The sequence below is a fragment of the Anas acuta genome, chromosome 7 (assembly GCF_963932015.1).
Source record: "Anas acuta chromosome 7, bAnaAcu1.1, whole genome shotgun sequence".
NCBI lineage: Eukaryota > Metazoa > Chordata > Aves > Anseriformes > Anatidae > Anas > Anas acuta.
The window spans coordinates 9,569,114-9,594,129 of NC_088985.1; the positions used below are offsets into that span (position 1 = coordinate 9,569,114).

Below are 25,016 nucleotides of genomic sequence, written 5' to 3' on the forward strand. Positions count from 1 at the left end.
TAGCCTGGATACTGTAACCACGTTATTTACACAGAGACACTTCCAGCACTAGGGTTCCTCTTTATGCAAACTATCAGGTCTGACTTGAACTGCACAGGTTTATTAGCAATTCATAACTGCATCCTTGCTCAAGTGCTGTATTTGCTAGATTGTTCTGACTTTAAATCAAGACACATTCAGAACTGACATTGATTTTTAAAATATCTTGAATGCTAATACAGTTTAGAAAATGAACACTAAAAGGTAGGGATATTCATTTATTTGTTGTCTTTAGTTATTGCTGTTGTTTTTTTTTAATGGGGCAATACACATCTCAAAAGATGCTCTATAATAATTTTACTGGAAAACATGTCAGGGAATTTGTTGTATTTTCAAATCAAGATTCTTGCATTAATCACATATAGTCATTGTCATACTTCAAGGTTTTGTTGTTGTTGTTTTCTGTTTTCAATATGATTTTAAAATATTTTTAACTAGTTTTTCTCCCCTCTGGAAAGTTGGAAGCAAATATTAATTGCATATCAATACCAATCACTCAAGGTGCTTTCCTAAAGACTGTCCTTGGAATCCAATCACTATTTGCACACACATTAATAAAAGTGCAACGCTTTTAAATCTGATTGCTTCAAGTTGAATGGATGGGTCAGTGCCAAACAAATTCATCTCATTCACTGAGCATGGTCTATAGCAAACTATAACTCCATTACAGTGAAAGGACTTGATATAATAAAATACAAATTTTAAAAGTTACCTGACCAGCTCTTAAAATGTTCTGAAGGAGTTTATGTGCAAGCTGCATTATTAATCTGAAACTAAAGCCAACCTGCTATTTGAAGAGAGCCATAATATTTGACACAGTGTGTATGGGTTAAAGGCTGCTTGTCTGACACAAGAATCACTGGAGTGACAGGACTATCAGTTCTATCAAATGAAACAATTGGAGGTCAATGGTAGCAAAGACATACCTGGTAGTATCAAATGAAAGGATGACCTTTTGGGCAAGTTCTTGGTTTGATATTTAGAAGTTCAATCCCCATTTCAACTGAACTCAGTAAATTGCCTTCTTTATCTGTACCCCATGCCCCAGATGGAAAAAGAAGGGGACTAACAATCCTTTACCTCCATGTTTGACGTGCTTTGGGATGAACAAGTAACTGTCTCAACAGAAAGAGATCAACCTTGTAAAGTGATCTTTGAAAAAAATTAATATGTTTTAATAAAACCCTAAAATGCAATGAACAAAAACAATGACAAAAAAAAGCCACGTGCCAACAGTAAATCCATGTGCACAAATATGATTTTATTTCCTTCAATGAAAATTTCAGCATGAAGATTTTTTCAGTAAAAAGTACTTAAAAATAAAACGCTTGGAAATTGCCCTTATGTGGTGTAAATGCCTGAAGTAACTAGGAAAATAAAACTAACACTCACACTTTTAAGGAAAAGGTACAGCATTGAAGAGGCTTTCAGGGTAGGGCATAACTGCATTACCTGAGCGTTCCCTAGGCTCCCAACCTTAGATGCTATCGCGCTGGGGAAACTTGGTGTGCTAGCCCTAAGGAACACCACGGAGCGTGGAGTGGAGTGGAGACACCACGGCTAGGCTCTGTAATCAGGTGGGGCCTCGATTGTTCTTGTGCACAAAGCTGCACTTTTTGCCACCCTAAGCCAAAGACCTGTCATGTTTTGACAAATGCTGTACCCTAGTGTTCTTTTTGCTCATTATAATATCATTATAATACCAAAACACACCTCCATCCCAAAAGCTACCCGCCTCCAAGGTGCGACCACCCCTCACTGAGCATGCGCCCTGAATTTCTCGGAGCCTATTACTTTAAACGGAGACAGGAAAACTTTACACCAATCATAACTAAGATATGCTTGACTAGAGCCACTCAAGCTCCACCTAGAAGACAGAAAATAATATAAATTGGCCCAAGAGAGAGGGGATGTTAGGGAAGATACCATCGTCAGGGGAGATACCATCCCAAGGACATACAACATCCTTAGGACCTCCTGACTCCTGGGATCAGTCGACGGGCTGAGCCTCTCTTCCCCCCCATTGGGACGCCTTTGGGTGAGATCTGAATATTTGCTTATAAATCTCTATAGAGTCTTTGATCCTTTTAACGCGTTTATTTCTAGGCTGCGCACCTGTAACACCTAGAACACCTAGAACCCGCACCTAGAACCCGCACCTAGAACCCGCACCTAGAACCCGCACCTAGAACCCGCACCTAGAACCCGCACCTAGAACCCGCACCTAGAACCCGCACCTAGAACCCGCACCTAGAACCCGCACCTAAAACCCGCACCTAAAACCCGCACCTAAAACCCGCACCTAGAACCCCTGAAACACCTGTGTATTTCATGCATACTAGCTTGCTTTTGCAGATAGTCACTATCACCGGCAATCCAAAAGAACCTGATTATCTGTTGCTGTAATAAACCATACTTGATTGCATTGTGATAGCTCTCATTAATGCAACTAGGGTGAGGGTGGTTATCCGTGATAGTTCAGTGTTCTGAATCTAACCAGACCCCCAGACGGTTAATGCATTGTTGGTGAATGTCTGAACGGACCCCCAGGTGGTTAATACGTTTTTGGTGAATGTCTGAGCGGACCCCCAGGTGGTTACTGCGTTTTTGGTGAATGTCCGAACGGACCCCCAGTTTTGGTGAATGTCCGACTGGTTCAGTACTCTGAATCCAACCGGGCCTGTAACGGTTAATCAGCTACACCCCTTTAACGCGACACCTTACGACAGAGTTTATACACTGCCCCACAGAAGACACTGTCAGAGACAACATGGAAAATGCTCTCCTTTCCCAATAAGACTAAAATGAAGGAATTCTGTACACTGCTGTTCTGTTCATTGTGGAAAGAAAAGGGAGAAAAATCTCTACTACCTACTGTTTTTTAGCTTTCCGGTGGCTGAAGGAGAGCACACAAAGCAAACATCATTTCCAATAAGAACTATAGGGACAAACAGGGCCAACCCCTAATTTGTGACTCTGGAGAACACACACTGGCCTTCCAAAAAGATGATGCAAGCCTCAACCTACACCAAACTGCTGCCATCGCCAGCCTGTCTCTTTGTTCCACACATGCAATGCCTTCCAGCCCCAACTACCTCTGAGGACATCTTCCACACAGCTGCTATTATAGGCATCAGAGGATATACCCTTATATATATATATATCTTGACAGTAAATTCTTACTGTATTTCTCTTCCCTGAGGCCAGAAAGCATTTCAGACATCCTCCTTCTTCACAGCCTTCCCCCATCCTCCTTTCTGCATTTCATGTGCAGCACGTTTAACACGCAGTTCATTGCCTTGAATCCCTCTCCTCTATCTCAGTCTAGAACTTCTTCTTTCTGGTTTGTGCCTTCTGCACTTAACTGAAACTGTTCCTACTGGCATAATTCATTCACTTTTCTTAGCCTAACTCTAAAATTGTTATCATTTGACTTGCCAGCTGTTTTTAATGCTGGTGATCACCTTTCTTCTTGATAAATCTCATCTTCCTAGCACTTCTCCCTTGTATTTCCTTCCACACCACTTCTTCAACACAGCCTCTTCAGGGGAAACTTTGTGACATTCAGCAAGCTCCTGAAGAAGGTCCCTTATCCGTCCACTCTGAAAACTCCTCTCTTTAACTCCATCTAGCAAGCAAGAAAGCAAAATGATCCACTGCTTTCCACATGCTGATGAGTCTTGATCTACTACCATGACACATCTTCCATGTTTTGCTCAGTCTAAATTGTTAGCCTGGTTTCTGGATACAGTCATAAGCTTTTTGGGGATAATGAGATTTCTCAATCCACTCCCTTCAGGGAGAAGTAAGTCCTTTTTCTCAGTCAAAATAGACGAGCAGAGAATAAGACCTGCCAATTTAGACTACAATCCAAGTACCATCTTTGACTCTCGCTTTTTCAAAGCCTCTCATCCAGGATAAGCTCAAAATCTCACAGTTTCTTTAGACATAACCTTTCTAATAAACAATTCTTTTTACCCTTCTGTAATGCTAAAACTCCTTTCCCAGCTCTGATGACATTACATATTGATTACTACAAAGTTCATTTTTCTGACCTTAAGAACTGCAAGTTCCTCTCATATCTTACAGAAACTTCTGCTGCAAAGAGGATATCTAACCTCTTGCTTTGATCATTTCACCCATCCCTTCACATTGCTTCAAGAGCTCCCCTACTATCTGTTACATCAAAGATATGCTATCTATCTTATCTTCCAACACCATATACATTTTTATTCAGTTTTTCAGGTTACTTCTATATCATCATCAAGATTTTGGCCTTGGTGTCAACCTTCTTCCCCTGCCACTATTTTTAAAAATTTTCCACAAATATTTTAAAACTCCATGCGTCTTTTCAAAATGCTAATTTGTAGGGTCCTGGTATACGGACACTATTTTTGTCACTGAATAACTTCCATAATAATTCCTCCCCTGATGTCTCCGTCTGTCACCTCTTGTATGCTACAAATTCTTTGGGAACACATGTTCATAGTGAAATAATATCCTAGCTCATAATTAGACACAAATAATATAAGCATAGCAGTTATTAATAGCACTAGTGGTACTAACAGCAGCAGTAGGAAAATAATTATTCATGGGACTATATTCTCATTAAAAAATCTTAAATCTTTGCTAATTTTTAAGGTATTTGCCATCCTCCAAGGTACGAGATAAATGAAGTGACATGAAATGACATGGCACATCATGCTTTATGCTGATATACTGTTCTATTCATCTGACACAAAACACTCTTGGCCCGAGGAAAAGACAACCTTATTGCACTGTTACCAGACAGTCTCAAGTTATAAGCTTAATTTAATCAGTTCTAACTGCTTTTCCGTGATGCACAAGGATATCCTGGATATTTTTTCTCTTAGAAGAACATTTCTCCCTTACAAGCCTCTGTTTTGGATTCTTTAGGAGATCGGACACTGTGAACAAGCAGGCATAACAATTTGTGTTGTCTCCTACATGCCGGGCAGTGCTGCATCAGTGCAGCACTAACCCTTGCACCTATGCCACATGCTGTCTGCCCAACATGGCAAGAACTTTAAGAGAAACATACCCTCAGTCCTAGACCTTGCTTGGGATGCACATTATCAAACCAACGTAAATCTTGCCCGAGCTTTTATCTCACACACAAACAGTGCTATACAATTAGTGCAAGCAATTAGTGAAGGCTTAAATCATTTTTCAAATTAGTTTGAACCTAAAAGTAAGTCTTGGGTAAATATCATATTATTTCACCTACTAAAGGTGCTTAAAAACTGCCTCTGAAAAAGATGCAAAGCAGGTGCAAATTACTGTTAACAATTATTACTCATCCTTTCTCAGGATAAATGGCCTTCCTCTATAACCTCTGAAACAAGTAATGAAATGAGTCAGTGATTTTCTTAATCAAGAACACCAGGTCTACAAGTGCATCTTAAGGGAGAGATGACTGACTGACTGACTGAAGATCTGTGCTCCAAGTCAGTCCTTGTGCTTAGAGACATTTGTAGGTGTGTCCATGGGAAAAGTCAACCTGTAACTACGGTGCGTATGCACTGGCATTGAAATTTCAAAAATGGATTATATTATAATTGCAGTATGTATTTTGTAATCTTCAAAGTCAAACTACACTAACACTATAAACTGAACAATTCACCAGATGTACAGGAAAAGCTAAAACTGGAAAACAGCAAATAGCTTGTATCCATTACATTCGTCTGATTTTAATAGAGAAAACACATTTTCTCGTGTAGCTGTACTGCTTTTGCTAAAGTCTTATAATAGACAAACATTGGTATAGTGACAAAATGCAAATGCAGGAACATATTTTAAAATTAATCATCCATAATTAATTAGCAATCTCTGCTTTCTGGTAAATGATACCTAAATTGCAGAAAATTATCCTTGCTATGAATGATAAAGTCATCTACAGATTTACACTATTTTAGAGAAACGTTTTGCATATATTCATGTATTATAATAACCACAGGTATGTCAGAGTATTGAATTTAACTTTCCACTACATTAAAAATACATACACACAAACATACACTTGTGTGTATATATATAAACACACACATACACAAAATCTATCTTTAAATTACCCTGTGTTCCAGGAGTCAGCTGGACAACCTGAAGTAAAATAATTTGATAAAGACAGCCTTTGGATACAAAGGATTTGGGGGGTGGGATAGTTTTTAGTAGCTTTGTTTTTTTAGTTCTCACTAGAGAGTTGTCCTGGGTCAGATCTTGCAAAAAGCTAATACTGGATGCCATTAAAACAGTTCTAAAGAAGGTGAATTGCGTGTGGCCCAACATGTAAGTGCCCAACATGTAAGGGCCCAACATGTGGCCCCTCAGTAAGTTTGCAGATGACACCAAGCTAGGTGCGTGTGTCGATCTGCTCGAGGGTAGGAAGGCTCTGCAGGAGGATCTGGATAGGCTGCACCGATGGGCTGAGGTCAACTGTATGAAGTTCAACAAGGCCAAGTGCCGGGTCCTGCACCTGGGGCGCAATAACCCCAAGCAGAACTACAGGCTGGGAGAGGAATGGTTGGAGAGCTGCCAGGCAGAGAAGGATCTGGGAGTGATGGTGGACAGTCGGCTGAATATGAGCCAGCAGTGTGCTCTGGTGGCCAAGAAGGCCAACGGCATCCTGGCTTGTATCAGAAACACTGTGACCAGCAGGGCTAGGGAGGTGATCGTCCCCCTGTACTCGGCTCTGGTGAGGCCGCACCTCGAGTACTGTGTTCAGTTTTGGGCCCCTCGCTACAAGAAGGACATCGAGGTGCTTGAGCGGGTCCAAAGAAGGGCGACGAAGCTGGTGAGGGGCCTGGAGAGCAAGTCCTACAAGGAGCGGCTGAAGGAGCTGGGCTTGTTCAGCCTAGAGAAGAGGAGGCTCAGGGGTGACCTTATTGCTCTGTATAAGTACATTAAAGGAGGCTGTAGCGAGGTGGGGGTTGGCCTGTTCTCCCATGTGCCTGGTGACAGGACGAGGGGGAATGGGCTAAAGTTACGCCAGGGGAGTTTTAGGTTAGATGTTAGGAAGAATTTCTTTACTGAAAGGGTTGTGAGGCATTGGAACGGGCTGCCCAGGGAGGTGGTGGAGTCACCATCCCTGGAAGTCTTCAAAAGACGTTTAGATGTAGAGCTTAGGGATATGGTTTAGTGGGGACTGTTAGTTTTAGGTCAGAGGTTGGACTCGATGATCTTGAGGTCTCTTCCAACCTAGAAAATTCTGTGATTCTATGGCATTTCTGTGTTTCCAAGTCGTTAACAGCTTCTCTTCTTTCTAAAGAAAACTATAAGTACAGTTCCTCCAGACAGCTAGAATCCCCCAGTCATTAGGTTAAATTTGTGCAGAGAGCTACTTCTGGAACTGACCATGTTAACTCAAGGAAGGAGAAATTCATTAACCCAGAATCAGTGCTTAGCTACCACCAGCTCCTTCTCCCTGGACATAAACAACAATCTCCACATCCACCAGCTGTAGGGCCATGTCAGCTTTTCCATGGCCCTCCCATATGAACAGGCTACCTTGCAGCATGCTACTCAGCTCCCACATTTAAGGGTGACATTCAAGAGAGATAAAAATATAATGGATGAGAAATTCAACAAAGAGAACAAAATTCTCTTGAATGAAAGTGTATGCCTTACACTATTATCTCACTACAGTAATCTAAGATGATTAGCTTTGGTAAACCTAAACTGCATTTCCATCATATGACCATATGACCTGTATTTTCACATACTTTCATCATGTTAATTATTGATTTTTTTAAATGCTAAAAAAAAAATTTTAGAATGTCCACTCCATCCCATAATCATATGATCCATTCTTTTCCAAATTCCTGAGCTTATTGTCCTCTTCTTCCACTCTTACAACCATGATTTCTATTCAATCGTCTTCCCTTTCACTAGCCAGCCTACCATTTACCCTGTGTTCTACACCAACAACCTTTCCACCACAGCAATACTTATTACAACTTTACCTGAAGTCTCTGCCTTGCTCCCTCTGCTTTGTGAGGAGACTATTCCAGTTGGACTTCTTAACTATTTCTCCCAAGGCAAATTTGAGCTAAACTTGCTTGTTCAGATCACATCTATTTTTATTTCCATAAGGGCTAAGTCATTATTGAATACATTTTCCTTGCATTTCTTTCCAGAATGAGGTTTCAGGTAAACCAACAAGTTTATATAAGATGCTAGAGACATCTCAGCATTAGTATTACTGAAAAGGAAGGCTCAGACCTTCATGAAGTTATGCTCCTCAGGTCCCAAACACCTTCTTGGAGTACACTGGAATGTGACAATGATGACCCTCCCAGGAAAGCAAGAACACCCAGTTCCTGTATATACAGATTTAATGACAAAAACAAACAAACAAAAACGCAAAGCGATCCCCTAGGTATAAATGCCCAGTTATCAAAATAAAAACATGAGCTGAAATCTAGTTTCTTCAGAGCAGACATATTACACTGAGGGATTTAGTAAAACTGCTGGGAAAGCACTTTTTAGACTCGTAAAAACTTTCTGTAACTCTTGCCAATGTACTTGATTACCATAATTTTTTCTCCTGCAATGTTCCCCAGACCTCACAAAACTGTTGTCTTTTATTGTTAGAGATGTACAAAGTGGGATGCAAGCCTCATGTTTCTCACAAATGGAACAAGGTTCAAGATCTGATTCAACATTATTATTTGAGTCAAACAAAAAGAATTTCAAGTATAACCAATAAGCCTACCTGTACTACTAAAAGGAATGTCATTTACATGAAGCTGTGTAAGCAGTTTAAAAAGTCATTTATTCACCAAAGTCTGACTTTTTTTTCCTCTACACTGTGCCCACATTATCTATAATGTAAGTAAATGATTGCTCCAAACATGTTCTCACAGCAATCCCATACCTTGGATTACTCATTGCAATAAAATGTGGAGGTGTATTTTTGTTGCTGTTGTCTTTGTTGTTGCTGTTTGGCCAAATGAAAAGAAATCTGCTTCTAAGTCGATTTATTCCAAAATGGGAGGATTTGTTTTCAGTCAGGTTTTACCAGTTTAATGAGGTTTGTTTGGTTTTTAATTGTAATTATTATTCTCTTTAAGCAGAAAGCATCTTACTGTATTGCAGATGTCAACAATAGCAGACAATTTTAATTCTGAGGAAGAAACAGAAAATCAGAAGATTTAGGAAAAATCAGGCGGGTGTAATTTACCTCAAAATATTGAGAGAATTATTTCTGCAGTTCTGTTACCAGCACTCACAAATCACTACTCGCTCTTTAAGCAAAGAAATTACCTTCTAAAAACAGAAGAGGCATAATATTTTTCCCTGAAGTTATTCACCAATATTTCAAGATGTTTATATACTGTATATAAAACAGACATACAGACTAATACGCTGAACATTTGCAACATAAATAAAAAAGAGATGTATGCCAATATGAAATACCAAGTGCCAGAAAATCAGTATTAAACTTTTTTTTTTCCTGTTAAATTCTGAGAAACAAAGGTCTTTGCTTCTTATGAAAAAAGATTTCTTACATTTACTTGTGGGTACAGTGTTCAAGATGCCATAAATAATTCCTACAGCTCTGGTGAAGTAAGAGCAAGTCACCGACTGCAGAAGGGAAAGAGAACTCTGGAGCATTGGTCGCAGACAAGTGCCAAGTGGGAGCACTCCAGGAGCAAGGTGCTCAGCAACTTCAATGACCAGAGAAGAAGGAAGGCCACAAATCATTGTGAAATGATCCCAAAAGCCTAGAGAAAAAAACAATTTCTCTTTTTTTTTCTTCCCCTCTTTAAACCAGTCAGACATCTGACAAGTACCAGTGTAAAAAGAGAAATACAGCAATCCTTGCTTTCCAGTGATGACAGCAAGGTGACTACATAAACAGGGCAGAGAGAAATTATAATTATTTAACAAAATTCATATTGCTCTGAATGTTGATATCTTCAGCTGTTGTTGGAATTGCAGTGATTAAAGTAATCCTGCCTCAACAATACATAGTTTTGGCATTAATTTTTAATGCAATTAATCTGCTCTCCATTTTTTATATATATATTTTTTCTTGTTTACAGTACTAGGCATATCTGATATGCCTAGTACTGTAGATAGCTGAAAGTTTTCCTTTCAGCTGGCATGCTGCAGTGATATGCATATATACTAGCCACCTTATTGCAGTAAGCTTACTAGTTTACAGGCAAGACAGACTTGGAAGTAATAATATTCTCAAAGACATATCCAAACAGAAATATTTTGCACTTCAGTGAAGCTGCCAAAAAAACAAGTCATGCTGAGTTAAAGGTTTTGTAAAGCCAAGAATTCCTTCTCTTTTCAAATCAATAACCACATGCATCTCTGTTACAGCTTCCATTTTATTGGTTTACAAAAGTAAAAGTGATAATACTGGAAAGCAGGAGATTGAAATCTATAAAGCAACTGATATCACCTACAGTTTTAAGGGAAAATCTCATTAAAATACACATCCCAAACAAACCACGAGTTCTGTGAAGAAGAAAAAAAAAGGCAAAAAAAAGCTTCATCAACTGTTACTACAAATATGCAATAGGAAACTTAAGAAACACTAACATACAGCATCTCTTCCATAGCTTTCTCCTCTTCAAGCATGCTTTATACAAAACATACAAAGTCAGAATTTATTCACACAACAACTGTTTCCTGATAAGTCTTCAGAAAGACCCCTGGGTCATCTAGCACATCCTTCAAACTAGTTCAGGAATGATGGCTATGCTGAGTTACCCAAGTGTTTTATTTAGAGCACTCTTGAACACCTTGAAGGACAATGCCTCACTGACCTCTCTTGCCAAGCAGTCACATTGTCTAATTGACCTCTCCGGGGGAAAAATTTCCTTGTTTAGCTTCAGGTCAAAACTTCCTGCTAGACTACCCATCATCACCTCGAACAACTCCTCCTCCTGGTCTCCAGTTTATTCTCAAGTATGTCAGTAATATTCCCTTAGGCGGGCTGTTTAGTGCATTCCTGAGACCTGTCTTCACAGGTCATACTCTCCTATCTTATCATTCTCAGCACTACTCCTGGAACTGTTTTCATGTCACCATGAAATACAGAGCGCTTAATGACAGAAACAATCCATAAAAATTTCCCTCTACTTGCAACCCCCCAAAATTATTCATTGGCAAGTGGAAGAGGCAGGTGAAATCCGGCTGCCTCTACAGGCAGGTCATACAAAAGGGAAGCCTTCTGAGTCTCCAATCCTGGTGTCTGAGCCAAAGAGTAACTGGAAGTAATATATCCCCCTTCCATTTCTCAGTTACTTACAGTGAGGTCACATACTCTGGCCTTAAAGTAATAAAATAAAATAATACTAAAAAAAAAACAATAACAAAAAAAAAACAATCACTTTTGCTGTTACATACTTGTAACAAAGTGAGACTGGGCTTGCATATAAAATAAACAATGGCACTACGCCAAGAATATCAAGGATTTTTGCAGGTGTTGAAGAGAGCAATTTTCTCCAAATGATTAAGGAGGAACACACTCTCCATAGATTAGGTTTACTTTAATCCCAAAGTGACCTTTTAATGCAAAACCAGGGATAGCTAACATTTTATAAATGTATTTACCTTCCACTTTCCTAATAAAGGCCGATTCCATGTTTATACCTATACCGTTGAAATTATTAGTTGTTCTCTCTTACAGTTAAAGCAATTCTACAGCACAATAATAAACCTTGAAAACTTCTGGAAAAGTCGTTAATCTAAGACGCAGTGAGCCTGACGCATCACAGAACCTAGCATTGAGAATACAAAGTAAAAATGATGCCTAAACAAACAACAAAAAAACCACACACACACAAAAACAAACAAACAAAAAAACAAAAACAAACAAACAAAAAAAGAAAACACAGACAAGCAAAAAACACCTAAAGTTGAATCCTTCTAGGCTTTATAAAGTTTTTCATATATTAGATTTTAGAGTCCCCTAACTGTGGGCATCCCAAATTCAAACAGGATCTCTTGCCCCCTCAAGAGATGAGGACTGAAATTTGGATCCATATTTCTAGAGGGAAAAATGTATCACTTCCACTATCAAAAAGGCAAATTAAATCTCATGCCAGCTTCAAATGGCTGATGGCTATGACTTATGGTTAGAAAAAATTGTTATAACCATTTACATCAGGGTTCATAATCCAGATACTGTCTAAGAAAGTCTTTTATTCTTCTCCTGCATTATACAGGAGGGTCTGTGTACAACACTTTTTTTTTTTTTTTTAATCAAGATATATTATTAACCAACAGACTTTAATTAGAATCGTTTGAAGTTTTTCAGAGATTATCAGCACTGCATCCACAAGCTTTTGAAGATCTCCTAACTGAGCAATGTCACAGCCTCCATGGTGAACCTATTCTAGTGCTCTGTGACCTGTACAGTAAAGAAGAGCTTATGGAAGCAAAACTTCTTATGGAAGTAAAAATTTGAAACCCAATTTATTTTTCTAAATTCTTATTTTATTTTGAGTTAAAACAGGAAAAAGTAAAGTACACCCAAAATTTAAAAATGAAGACTTTGTTTTTTCTGAAGTTGCTATTTACCTCTTTTAGAGATTTATTTTTTCCCCAAAATATGGAAAGAAGTGTCAAAAAAAAAAAAAAAAGAAATAAAAACAACTTCCAAGCTGCGTTATTGATAGTGAACCAGTTTTAGTCATTATTTGACCTATAGTATGAAATATTTACTAACTGTAGAAATACATAAATCTAAAGGAATTTTCCTTCTACTGCTGCATCTTGTGAGTGATGTATTCATGTAAATTATATAAAAATATGTATTTCACTTAAGCAGAAATTTGTTACTGCAGACCACATGAAACCACACTGTAGATCATCAGCTGCACTTACTGCCTGTGATACTGAGGAACCATAGTTATCATTAACCCTTCAAGAAATGTTCACCCAGTCTCCACTAGTGAAGAATTCTTCCCTACGTCGCACACCACATGTCTCAAGCCTTTTGAGAGCTCCTTTCAAAGATTTGAATTTTCCTTTATAAAGCTTTTCTGAATCAATCAAGATTCAATATAGGAAGATTGCCAAATAAATTACTTTTCATTTCTGCCCACAGTTAAACTCCTGCAGGGATCTGGAAATATATCAAGATCATTAGCCTTAATGCCTATAATACACACTTCACTTTAAGGTGAAGTGAGTACTAAAACAGTTTAATGCATTAGCCCCTACGCCCTGGAGACCTGGGGGTCTTGACCAGGCTTGTGTGTAATTCTTGCTAACATTTCTGGGAGTCTTGGACACTGAAAAGCAACAGACTTTCTAGCCTGTGTGGGTCATAATAAAACATACCTGACAGCTTCTGATCAATACCTGATTTGGAAACCTTGTTAGTACTCACTGGAAAACTAACTCACGCATTTTTGCTTGAGGTCCTCTATGAAGAAAATAACAATACTGACTGAGCTGCATAAACTGATTATGCTTATAAGGCAAGTACTCCCTCATTCCTTGTTCATGCACAAACAGGAGTGAAGTATGTCACTATGCTTAGTCCTGCCCATACTAAATCTTTGCCTCATTTATCCGTGATAAAATTGACACTATTAATTTTTTCAAGGTCACCATTGAACATAAATGTGGAGGATTTCTTTATGCTGATAGAAAAAAAATCTTAATCAGATTAACTCTTTTTATTATTATTATTTTGGTATATATATTTAATTTAGCAAGATCTGGTGCAGCTGAACTGATGATTGGAAAGAGGTCTCATGCATATTTTAATTTCTTGGTTCAGCCTTATCCCTGGTTAGTTAAACAAACAAGACAACGATAAAAAAAAAACAATGTCAATGCCAAGTTATAAACTAATGAATATACGTGAGGTTATACAAGGGATACAACACATTCTCAACTCTGACATATAAAGCACTGTAAAATAATTCATTATTTAATATTTTAAAAGCTGGATAAAACAAATTAATGCCAAAAATTAGCCCTTAGCACAACTTTAATTACAAGTTTGCCCAACAGTCACATCTCTGTCCTAATTACCCTTGATGATTTCAAGAAATCATCATGAAAAAAAGACAAACGTATCATTCCTACTTCGTATTTGATAAAAACATAGATTCAGCTGCCAAACGTCAGTAACACAACCTTTTATCATGAGTCTGGAGATTTCCACAGTAAAGACAACACTCCCAGACACATTGAGTTTAATTTCTAATAGAGCATAATAGACTTTCTTATCACTTGTAGACAAGACCTGGGTGGTTGTCAAGAGTAATGGTATGGAAAGACAACCAGAAAAAAAGACTTGCCCCCATAGAACTGTTTTGATATCGAAAGTGCCCATCTGGTCCATGCTGTCCACTTGCACTTACTGTTGTTTGCATTACATGAAGTAGATGTTATTTTAATTTTCTGATATTAACACCTGGCAGAATATTTGATGTTTACCAACCAGCATTGTCAAAATCCACCACTTCTGAAAACTTGGAAAGGTATCACATAAGTCATCATATATGTTCCTGAAACATAGATAAAAACAACTGTTCACTGACCTCATTAATAAAAGTCTGGGCTCCCCGTGGGCTTAGGAGTAAGATAGCCCTTCGCAATGTGTCTCGATAGCGGTTCAGCTCTTCTGTTTTCATGGTAGTGAAAAGGTTGGCAAAGACTCTGCTGATGTTTCTGTCCACTTTTTGTAATGACACATCAAGTCCCAGTCTGGAGGCCTGATCGAGAAATCCCTGTAGTCCGCGTATATCTGTAACATAGGAGGGAGGAAAAAAAAAAAAAGAAAAAAAAAAGAAAAAACCACTGCATCAACCTTCGCCAATTAGGCAAGCATCACTAATTAGGTGGAAAAATACTTTTTTTTTTTTTTTTTTTTTTCTCCTGCAGTGCTGTCAGAAGAGTATTCCACAGAGCCTCACAGGTATAAGACAGTTGTTTTCCACACCTATTTCATAGTCAAATGCCAACAGGGAAACTCCACTGATTACCTTTCCCTGAAGGTCTCCGTACAACTCTTTGGAACAGAGGTACACGTATCTGTGTGGCTGTGGATAGCTCCCCCAGCAGCTCAAGCCCACAGGGCTGAACATGACACAAGACAGTCCCACCCCAACCAAATCACAGTTAAAATGCAGGAATCCAGCTGGAGATGGAGAAGCATGGGTGATAAACCACTCACACCTAAACTTTTCCTACCACAACCTGACTTATTTAAGATCAGTCCTACTTTTCCCATTAAAAACAAACAAACAAACAAAAAAGATATCCATAGCCCTCCTTTTGACCCCCTTGCTTTATTCTTCCCCTCCTACAAATCCCTACCTAGACAGAGGTTTGCTGTTCACTGGTAAACTTATGAAACAGTACCCAAACTCTTATGATATATTACTGTGTAAAAACATTGGTTTTCAATAGGGGAAAACATTTCAAAACCTGATCATTTGAGTTCTGCCCTTCAACTTCAGGCTGATTGAGCCAAATAGGTTTTCCTAACCCAATTTGTGAGGACATTAACATAAAGCAACACACATTTCATTACATTTTCTTGCTGAAACCTTCTGGTTCAAACTGTACTTTACCTTCATGACTATTGTCATTTTTCTGTAATAAGTGTTGGAGTTTTTAGTATTTACTTTGTAGTGAAATTTAGAGCAACGAGAAGGTCAAAGTATATATTAAACTAGGTTGCTCTCAAAAATAACAGTGACCTGATCACCATATCATTAGGACCTGTACCATATCATTAGAAGCCCTTAATTTAATTTGAAATATGTATAACTTGTCTTGATAAGAATGTATTACTTAATCCCCTTTTCTCACATTCACTTCTTGTACTTGTATTATTAAATTCAAAGCTCCTAGATGAGGCAGAACGGTGTAAGTTAGAATAGCCATCTAAATAAACAGCCTTTCAAAACAACAACAAAAACCAAAGCCTTTGGGACAAAATGTTTTATGGGATGTAGCACATTGAATTCCCCCAATAAGTTCCTACATCTTCATAAGAAAAGTTGCTTGAATCTTTCTGGATCTTTTTTCTCTGCAGCGTAACACTGATTCTCAAACTCTTGCGAATAGTGACAGAAACTGAACAGCAGGTCTTACTGCGGAAAAGAATGAGAATATATCTGATAAATTGGGAATGATTTTCTCCTTCTCAGTCTGCATGGTGACCCAGCTATAGGACAACATGCATTACAGAGATGTAAATGTAAATGTAACTGCACTGAGATGTCTCTTCAGAAATGTTGTGTAAAATGGCACTATGCACTGAACATCCAAAGTCAATCACAGCTCATCATTGCTGCTTTGTTGAACTGCAGGGGTTGCCCACAGTAACTCTAACAATTTCTTATTTCAAATACATGAGGAAACTGGAAATGTGCTGGCTGATGAGGCTCACAGGACCTCTGGAACAATCCCCACCACAGCCTGTGTAGCCCAGTGACAGTGCTGCCTCCCATCAGGACATCCTTGCCCCAAGTCCTTCATTCACAATCAAGAACCCTGTCCCCCATGACCAACCCTTGACAGCAGAGCCAAGGGGCTGCAAGGAGGAGCAGGAACTGCCTTTTTTCTTCATGCTCAGGCCCAGCCTTTCCACAGAGTAGAAATGGGAGACAGACAGATTCTGTTCTTTCCTTCATGACAAATTCAAGCAGAGTTTCATTAGCCCATTACAACATCATCCTCAGCACATCAGAGAGATATTTATTGTTCCCATAATAAAACAGGCTCTTCAGAAAACTTTCAGAAAAACTCATTTTTTATTTTTATTTTTTTTTTAAAACCTGGAAAAAACTTCTACCTGATGGAATTTTAAGAATTGATACCACAAACATCACTGAAGTTCAGGGACCAAAAAACAACCTTATTCAAGTCAGTAGCATTCCTTGCTACCCCATCTGGATAGGCTCTTAGATCACCACCAGTCTTGGTGTTACGTTGCCGTAAAATATATATGTGAACATCTTTCACCTTGCCCAAAAAGTGTTGTATGAAACATGACAAGCAATATCTTGCAGGCTACACCAGCTGAAGTTCTTACTTCAAGTGCAGTACAACAGGGTCGATTAAGATAACTAGTAAGGTAACATTAAAACTAAACCAAAAACACAAAGTCATCTTGAGTATATTCATACTTCTATCCAAACATGGAAATGGTTGTTAATATGATTAACTCAGGTTCAGAAAGCAGTTGTAATTACAGAGAAATATCAGAAAGGAATGAAAATGAAGCTAGTGCTGTGACAACCACAGCAGACTTTATTGCCTTCCTAACTCAGGCTTATTTGTTTAGTTTGGCCTCCAGCCAAGTCCCCCATCAGGAAAGGTGCACTCATGTTTTTTTTGGTGGTGGTGAATGAGTCTACAGCAGTTCTAACACACTATCAAGTAACTGCCAGATGTGCTTTGTCTCCAAAATCCTGAGTCATCAAGGAAAATACAGGGTTTAGTGTCATGCCAGCATTTCTGGAATATGTTAGTAGAATTCAGCACTCACAGAAGTGCTAAATATTGCAGGTGTGCTGAAATAACGACAGTGACAAACAGCTACTGTCTACAGGTTAAAGAGCTTTAATAAAGTTGTCAAGGTAAGTTTGGATTTTGCTAATTTAAATTCAGTAAACTAGTATTCATTACTGTACTTATACTGATTTTATGGATCTGTGATACTAGAAAAAGGTTTTTCTTCTAATGCAGTTTTATCCTTCAAAATTACTGCATTGTTTGAGAAACAGTAAGAAAATAGCTTATATATGTAGTTTCCTAACAACTTGTCTTTTGTGCAAGCATCTCAAGCTATCACTGCACAACGGAAAGCTGTTTACCGAAGATTAACCATGCTGATACTGCTCTAGGTTTTTTGCCTTATGTTTTCAGCTGACCTGGTGAACTACTGGTTAGAAATACTGCTGTAGACCAGCATATAATATCTGATGCACATGGTAAGACTATTTGGACGGAGAAGAGCATTTTGTATTCCCTCACAAATTTTTCCCCCAAGGAAAACAGCTTATTTCCCAATTAAAAAATAAAAATAAATGGAAAGGACTCATACTTTTTCCAGCTTGACAAGAAAGCAAAATCTGAGATTGAAGAAACTGTCCAAGCTCAAGTGTACAAGCACAATCTGTCAGTTTTTAACAGATAAAAATGAATGTGAATTTATTCAGTGTTGGCAATTAGAAAGAACTGCATGGCTGTATCTTCCTGAACACTGACATGTCTGTTCCTACATAGCACTGGGGAGCAGGAGAAGGCTTGGTGGGAACTCAGAAGTGGAAGCAGGAACTGAAGAGCGGTGTTTTCAGTGACTAACCAATTTAGTTGCTTACTTAATGGGACCTTTTTTCTCAAATAATTATTTACCATTGTTACCAAGAGGGCAATCATTTCTTAAAATGTATGTGTACATAAACACACAAACACATGCACATATGCAGGAGCACCTGCTTATAAATAATAATGAATTAGGCTCAGTTTTATTTTATCTGACATGTCACATAAGAAAATAATTTGGTGCCCTTGTTTTCTCCTACATTTAGTAGATCACAAATCCAAGCAACATAGAAGAAAAGCTGCTTTTTGTTCCATGCTAATTCAAAGAGATATTCCAAAAATTCAGTCATGATTTTCTATTTCTCATCATTTATGACTGTTAATCCTTCATTTTCTTCACAATTGAAATGAGCCATATAAAATTCATATGGAATTTAATGCAAATAAAGGATTCCATAAATGCATTGTTAAAATGTGTTGCCTTCTGTAGTCTTAACAGTGAGTTTTTTCCTTTTTATTAATGTTCAGATTCTAACATAAGAGAGTTTTTTGAACAATTACTAATAAAATAATTCCTCATACCCATTTATTTCATACTTCATAGGAAAAGTATAACAATCCAAAGTCAAATACTTCTGTCTAGAGTATCTGACAAATGAAACAGCAGTTTGCTGTAACTGCACAACTTATAGCCAACTGTCCCCTTTAGCTTTGCAAATAGTTATTTTTGCTCAGGATGTAACCTACACTCAACCACAAAAATTATAGTAGTGTTTTAATTATCTAACTCCCTGCGTACACCCAATTTGTACATGTTTAACATACCAAGCAGGATTTCAGCAACAACATTGAACATTTTCTGTTTAGGGAACAGCGAAGTTCTTGATGATGCAACACCTGCACTCCAGAAAGAAAATGATGCTACACAAAATGCACTTGGGTGAATCTCTCTGTAAAACTGTACAGTAATTGGATTTGTAGAAGATACTCCAGTCTTAACTACAATCATGTGAAATTGGCTAGTTGGGATTAGAATTATGTCATTAGAGATCCATAAGAGCAAAAAACATCTTATAAACTTTGCATCCTTCTTGTTAAATCTGGCTTGAGAAAGAATTTCTGTGGCTGAGAGCCCTCTTCCTAATTCTGACAGATATACCACACATTCAGGTCTGACAACAGAAGAATGAAATGATTTCAGGAATAACTGTTAACAAGGAAGTAAGGAAAGCCTTGATGCACTGCTAAGATAAGAATTTTTCCACTGTGACTGCAAAACAAATGCTTGCTATAAAAGTGGTTTTATTGGACTATAAGAAATAATGAAATGTATCATTTGCTGCTTGAGGTTATGTTGGTCACTGAGCTGGCTGACTAGAAAACAACTATAACGTTGTAATACTAAATGTGGCATTAGCTTCCTCTAGGTAAAGTTTGTTGTCATCTACAAAGCAATCCATTTTTATTATATTATCTATGATCTTATTTATATTTAAAAAATAACTTTGTAGAGTCTACAATAACATTTGTTGTCATAAAAGTATAGGTTGTGATTCTTGGCCCTGACATGAGCAGCTTAAAAGATAACATTTTTGTGTGAACCAGCTGTACAGCTGGGCACAGCTAGCCTTTAAGGAGGGCTTGTTGTAGAAGGGAATTTACAGAGGTAGAGAGCAGTATAGTGTCTTTTCAACACCAGTTCCTAACACCAGATGACAGAAATAGAAGCAGCACGTGGCCATTCTACTTTGTATATTAAACTGAAGTATCAAGCTGGGGCTGAAGGCGAGGCTAGAGAAACTCCAAGAAAAAAATTCACACCTCTCATTCTTATCCATCAACAAGTAAACTTTAGGAGGACTCAAGTATCATCACCAGGCTCTATTTTCAAATAACCCACATCTATATTTTTATTTGCACTTTTGTATAAGGAAAAAGTAAATAAGTGTGAAAAATAATGAGATCAGACAGGAAAAGCTGATCTTCTGAGTTTTTTTTTCATTTACTTGATTACAGGTGCTACACTTCACACTTTTTTTTGGTATTAGTTTTACTTGAGTATAATATTGGTGATATGTTTAAGCAGTGCCAAGTGTATCAAGAAGACTCAGATAGTTTAATTAATTTAGTATTTATACACTTCTAAAAATATATTCACCCTTTCCAATGTTTTAGGAACAATATCAAGGCATTTTTTCCTTACACTTAAGCTCCAAGAGAAGACAAAAAAGTGTTTTCATTTTCTTAACGGATATTTCTTACTTTTAATACAAGGATACTCTGCTTTAATGTAGGTTTGTCTCTTTTGACTGCAAATTGGGTAGAATACTTCCCACACACAATTTAATTTCTTAAAATGAATAAAGTACATATTTTAGGATTCAGTGATTTGGAAGCTAATCTATAAACACTCTGGAACAGGTCTCCTAAATCACATAGTTTTCATAGGTTTCATTCACTTGATTTTACAGCAGCTGTTCCTTTTTCATAACTGCAAGATATTTACCTAAGAAATAAGGAAAAAGACCAATACGAGAAACAGATGCACATCCTGAAGATCAGACTTGTGCTGCATTTTAAGCTGTTGGAATGAATATAATGAATTTAATACCATCTTTGGGTCCTTGCTAGAGATATTAACCTTCCTTTAAACAACAGACTACTACTTACGCTTCCAGAAGGGAATTATTTTGTACAGATCATCTAGAATAGTTTGACTTTAGAAAAGCACTGAAATTTTCAACCTAAAAGACTCACAATTCTAACTGCGCGAATAGAGTGATTAAACCAGAAAGTATAATAGCAAAGTGTGTACGAGAGATAAGACTATATTAATATTTGTATGTAAATGCTTATTAGAGCCCAGCAGAAATGTGAAGTGATACTGGTAAGGCATATTTTCTACTTTTATGAAGAGTTTATTCCCTTGTATTCTTACAATCTCTCTGTGCATGCAGCCTCTCCCTCCACCTATAACATTTCCACGTGTTTGACTGGGCATTTTCAACAGTCAGTGATGAGATAATTGTTATCAGCAAGATAACTTTTGTACAGGGGAATTCTCAATTTCTAAACAGTCTGTGATTTAGTTTCCTCTTTCTTCAGTTTCTCTTCAGAATCCTTCTGCTAAAAAAAATAAAAAAATACACCGACTTTCTTGCATGGTTTTAGATATGTCAGAACTCAAAGCCAATTTTTACCTTTTCCACTTTTACCAATTCATCTTTTTTTTTTTCTTAAAGAAATGAAGGAGCTCAGTAACTAATAGTCATGCAAGCACAATAAATCTAAGAAGCAATAGCTCTATTCCAACAGTTGTTCCAAAAAAAAAAATATCTTAAAACCAAGCAAACAAATTAAATAGTTTTTACTAGTAGTTTTCAGCTTACATAAGAACAGCTGTACCAGAGGAGACCAGTTCTGTCTACCTGTCTCTGACAAAGTGTAAAACAGAAGCAATTGTGCAGTGATGCTTCCCTCTAACATTCTCCCAGCAATTCAGTTTCCAGCACAGGGAATTGTTCAGGCAGATCTGGTTTCTGTGTATTTCTATGTGCTCCACTAGTATATTTCTGCATTGTAACTGTCAATGCCTTTGTCCTCCATAGACCATCACAGTTTCCCCCTAAACCGATATAAATTATGAGCATCCAGATCAGTGCATCTTCAGCAGTTTTAACCTGGGAATTTTCAGGAACCTATGGGACTCTCCTTTCCCTTTTTTTCACCTTACTTTCCTAGATAGTTCTACTAGCATTGATCGAACACAAAATGACAAAATGTGCTGAAAAGAAGAGAGCAGACTATCAGAAACGATGTAAGTTTTGAAAATTACATGGAACACTGATTTGCCATTTAAATCTACATCACAGGCTAACATGTGACCACCTCTCAGAAGAAACTGAAAATTTATTATGTTTAAATCAGAGCTAATCAAATGCAAAGGTCTACTCAGAACCCCTTTGTGATATCAAAGGCTGAAACCTGAGCAATGGACACAATTGTTTTTATTGAGCAGTTGTACTGCATGCATAGATTGTTATTACATTTTTAAATAATGAAAGGGACTATGAATACAGACAAATCATAGATATTGGTAGTTTCCACTCCTGAACGAATGAGAAAGAGACAGAACACAATATAAAGCCAGATGTGTTGCATGTACAAGCAAATGTTTCCAGATTTGACTTTAATAGGAGGAAGACATAACTATTAAAAACATTCAAAATTACTCTGCAGAACTGATGCTTCATACCTGAAACAGCTGATCCAGTCTGAAGGTAACTAGAGCTTCCCAGGAGGCCTGGGAGCACAAAAGCCTTTTAAAGGCAACCACGGCCCTTTCACATTTAGCATGAAAGGTCAACCACAGGTCTCTCCTGCTGGATTTTAACACTTAACATTCAAAAGCACAAGGGAAACCACCTCAGGAAATTCATTACCATTGGAAAAATTGTGGACATATGCTACAATTGTCATAAAAAGAAAATTCACTGGAGAACCAGTATTTCTGTTCAAATCATCCATTTAGTTCTTCCAAGTGCAATAATTGCCAACTGTTTGCCCAATGGTAAACCACTTGAATGAGCTGTAATAGCCTCTCATCTCATTACTGCTGTTAACGCTTTTAAGACTTTTTTTAATACTTTTAAAGACACTATTTAGTGTTCCTGCCATATCTTCTTATGAGCCAAAAAATAGATGTATTGACAGAAGCTATGTTTTTGCTGATATATATCCTAAGTTTAATCACAAGACTTTTTTTTTCACCACTTAAATTATCCTAATGTAATGAAGATAAATTACTGAGCCTAATATTTGCTATGGCTGAGTATAAGTAATTCTAAGCCTCTATCTGCCAGTACATTGGGAAAATGCATTTTTTATCTTTTGAAGGTCTGAGATGCACCTTCTTAAAGCCCTATGATTCTATAAGAAAATCTGAACAAAAAGCAAGTTTAGGTTTGTGGTACTATAAGCCCATTTGCATTAATGCATTTGCCATTGATACTGTTAAATTTTTGTCATATTTTAAGTTTGGTTACATACTTTGACACATGAAGCATGTCCTTTCTAAATAAAATGAATTACCCTGAGCTAGGGACAAGCAAATGCAAAGAAGTGCATCCCAAAACAATTTGAATAGACAGAGAAAATGCCTTAAATTGAGAAACAAGAGGTGGTATCTCTTCAACTTGACAGAAAACCTGAAGTCTCCTGAGAATTTGAAGGGTTCATTCATTCTGTCTAGATACATGGAGACAAGTGTGTGTAGCCAAATGTCCAGCAAAGAAAAGGAAGAATCATCCCTTTCACTAGATTGCCGAGAGTCTCCCTCTTGTTTAAATCAACTTTAAAAACTACACATTCCAATCTCAAGAGAGACTTCAATAAAATTACTACAGATAATTAAATTCCCCCTTGAGGAAAGCCTACTGGCAGGAAGACTTCACTCTTTTATATGTGCAACAGTAATTATTGCTTGCATTTATGTAACACCTTTCAGCTAAGGACCTCAATGTACTTTATAAATGCCTGTACTGTATAATAAAGTATACACTATAAATACACATTACAGGAGCTAGTTGCTGTTATACCTACTTAACCACATGTCAGCAAATAATAACTCAACTCTGTGTTGAGGAAGCTTTCTCCCACTGTAGTATTTCTATAGGTTCTAGTAAAAGTCAGGTGCCCTGGGCACACAAGCAGCAGAAAGGCTGTCAGAGCTGCAGGCTCTCAGCTTGGCAGGACCATCTGTGTGTTGAGTTGTCTCCACTGAGAAACCAGGAATTCTTTCTTAAGAGTACTACTTCTTAACCAGCCTCAGATTTTGGCAAACCATGTCCTTCCTTATGTGAGTTTCATAATATCTCCAATTATTTACACTAAGAAATCTAGATGCCACTTGGGTAGGTGCTACAGTTCTGCTCCATTCCTCACTTTTCAGAGTATTCAGTGCAAGGTGGTACAGTGGCATTGCATCCAAACCTCATCCTGAGCCTGACCACCACAAGCAGAGCGCTCTGTCTACCTAAGCACAGGCAGCACATTCCCGCAAGGCCCCACATCACCCTGCTGCACGACCACGCAGACACTAACTCGTGTGGATCAAGCCTGGGCAGGCCTGCCCTGAACTATTTGGCCAGCATTTGGTGACTTGCTGGCAAGCTGAGTGCAACAGTGAGCATATTTTAACTCAGAATCCAGGAATAAGGACCCTCGGCCACTATTTTACTCAAATATTGTTCATCAGGCTGTAATTAGGATGGTGGTAACAGAATAAGTTTCATTCCTTTGGCTGGCCATTTGACCCGGAAAGTGTATTTTACTTTAGACATTATATATATATATATATATATATATATAACCTTCTTTGCTTTCCTACTCTTTTAAAGCCTTTTTTTTTTTTTTTTTTTTTTTGCAATGCAGCCTGCAAAAAAACCATACACAGTACACAGAAACATAAAAGGATACAAAATTAGACTCTGTTCTGCAGTATTTTCTGTTAAAAACAAGATAAGAAGGATCCCTACTGAGATAACAAATCTCTTGTGCTGGTGGGAGGGAACTGAAAACAAAAACTAAGTTCAAATCACATATAATGACCATAAATTAGTCCATCTTCTAGCGACAACCAGTAACAAATAAACAAACAAACAAACAAAATCAATTGCTGATTATTCATTTGTGTTACA

General features: G+C 37.7%; 1 protein-coding gene across 12 annotated transcripts in view; it reads right to left on the minus strand.

Moving 5' to 3' along the window:
- GRID1 (glutamate ionotropic receptor delta type subunit 1) overlaps window positions 1-25,016 on the minus strand; it is a 583,553-nt gene that overhangs the window by 216,494 nt on the left and 342,043 nt on the right. For all 12 annotated transcript variants that reach the window (XM_068688379.1, XM_068688377.1, XM_068688380.1 and 9 more), the window contains one exon: window positions 14,580-14,785. In XM_068688379.1, coding sequence (XP_068544480.1) covers window positions 14,580-14,785 — 206 coding nt within the window. The remainder of the gene's footprint in view (window positions 1-14,579; window positions 14,786-25,016) is intronic.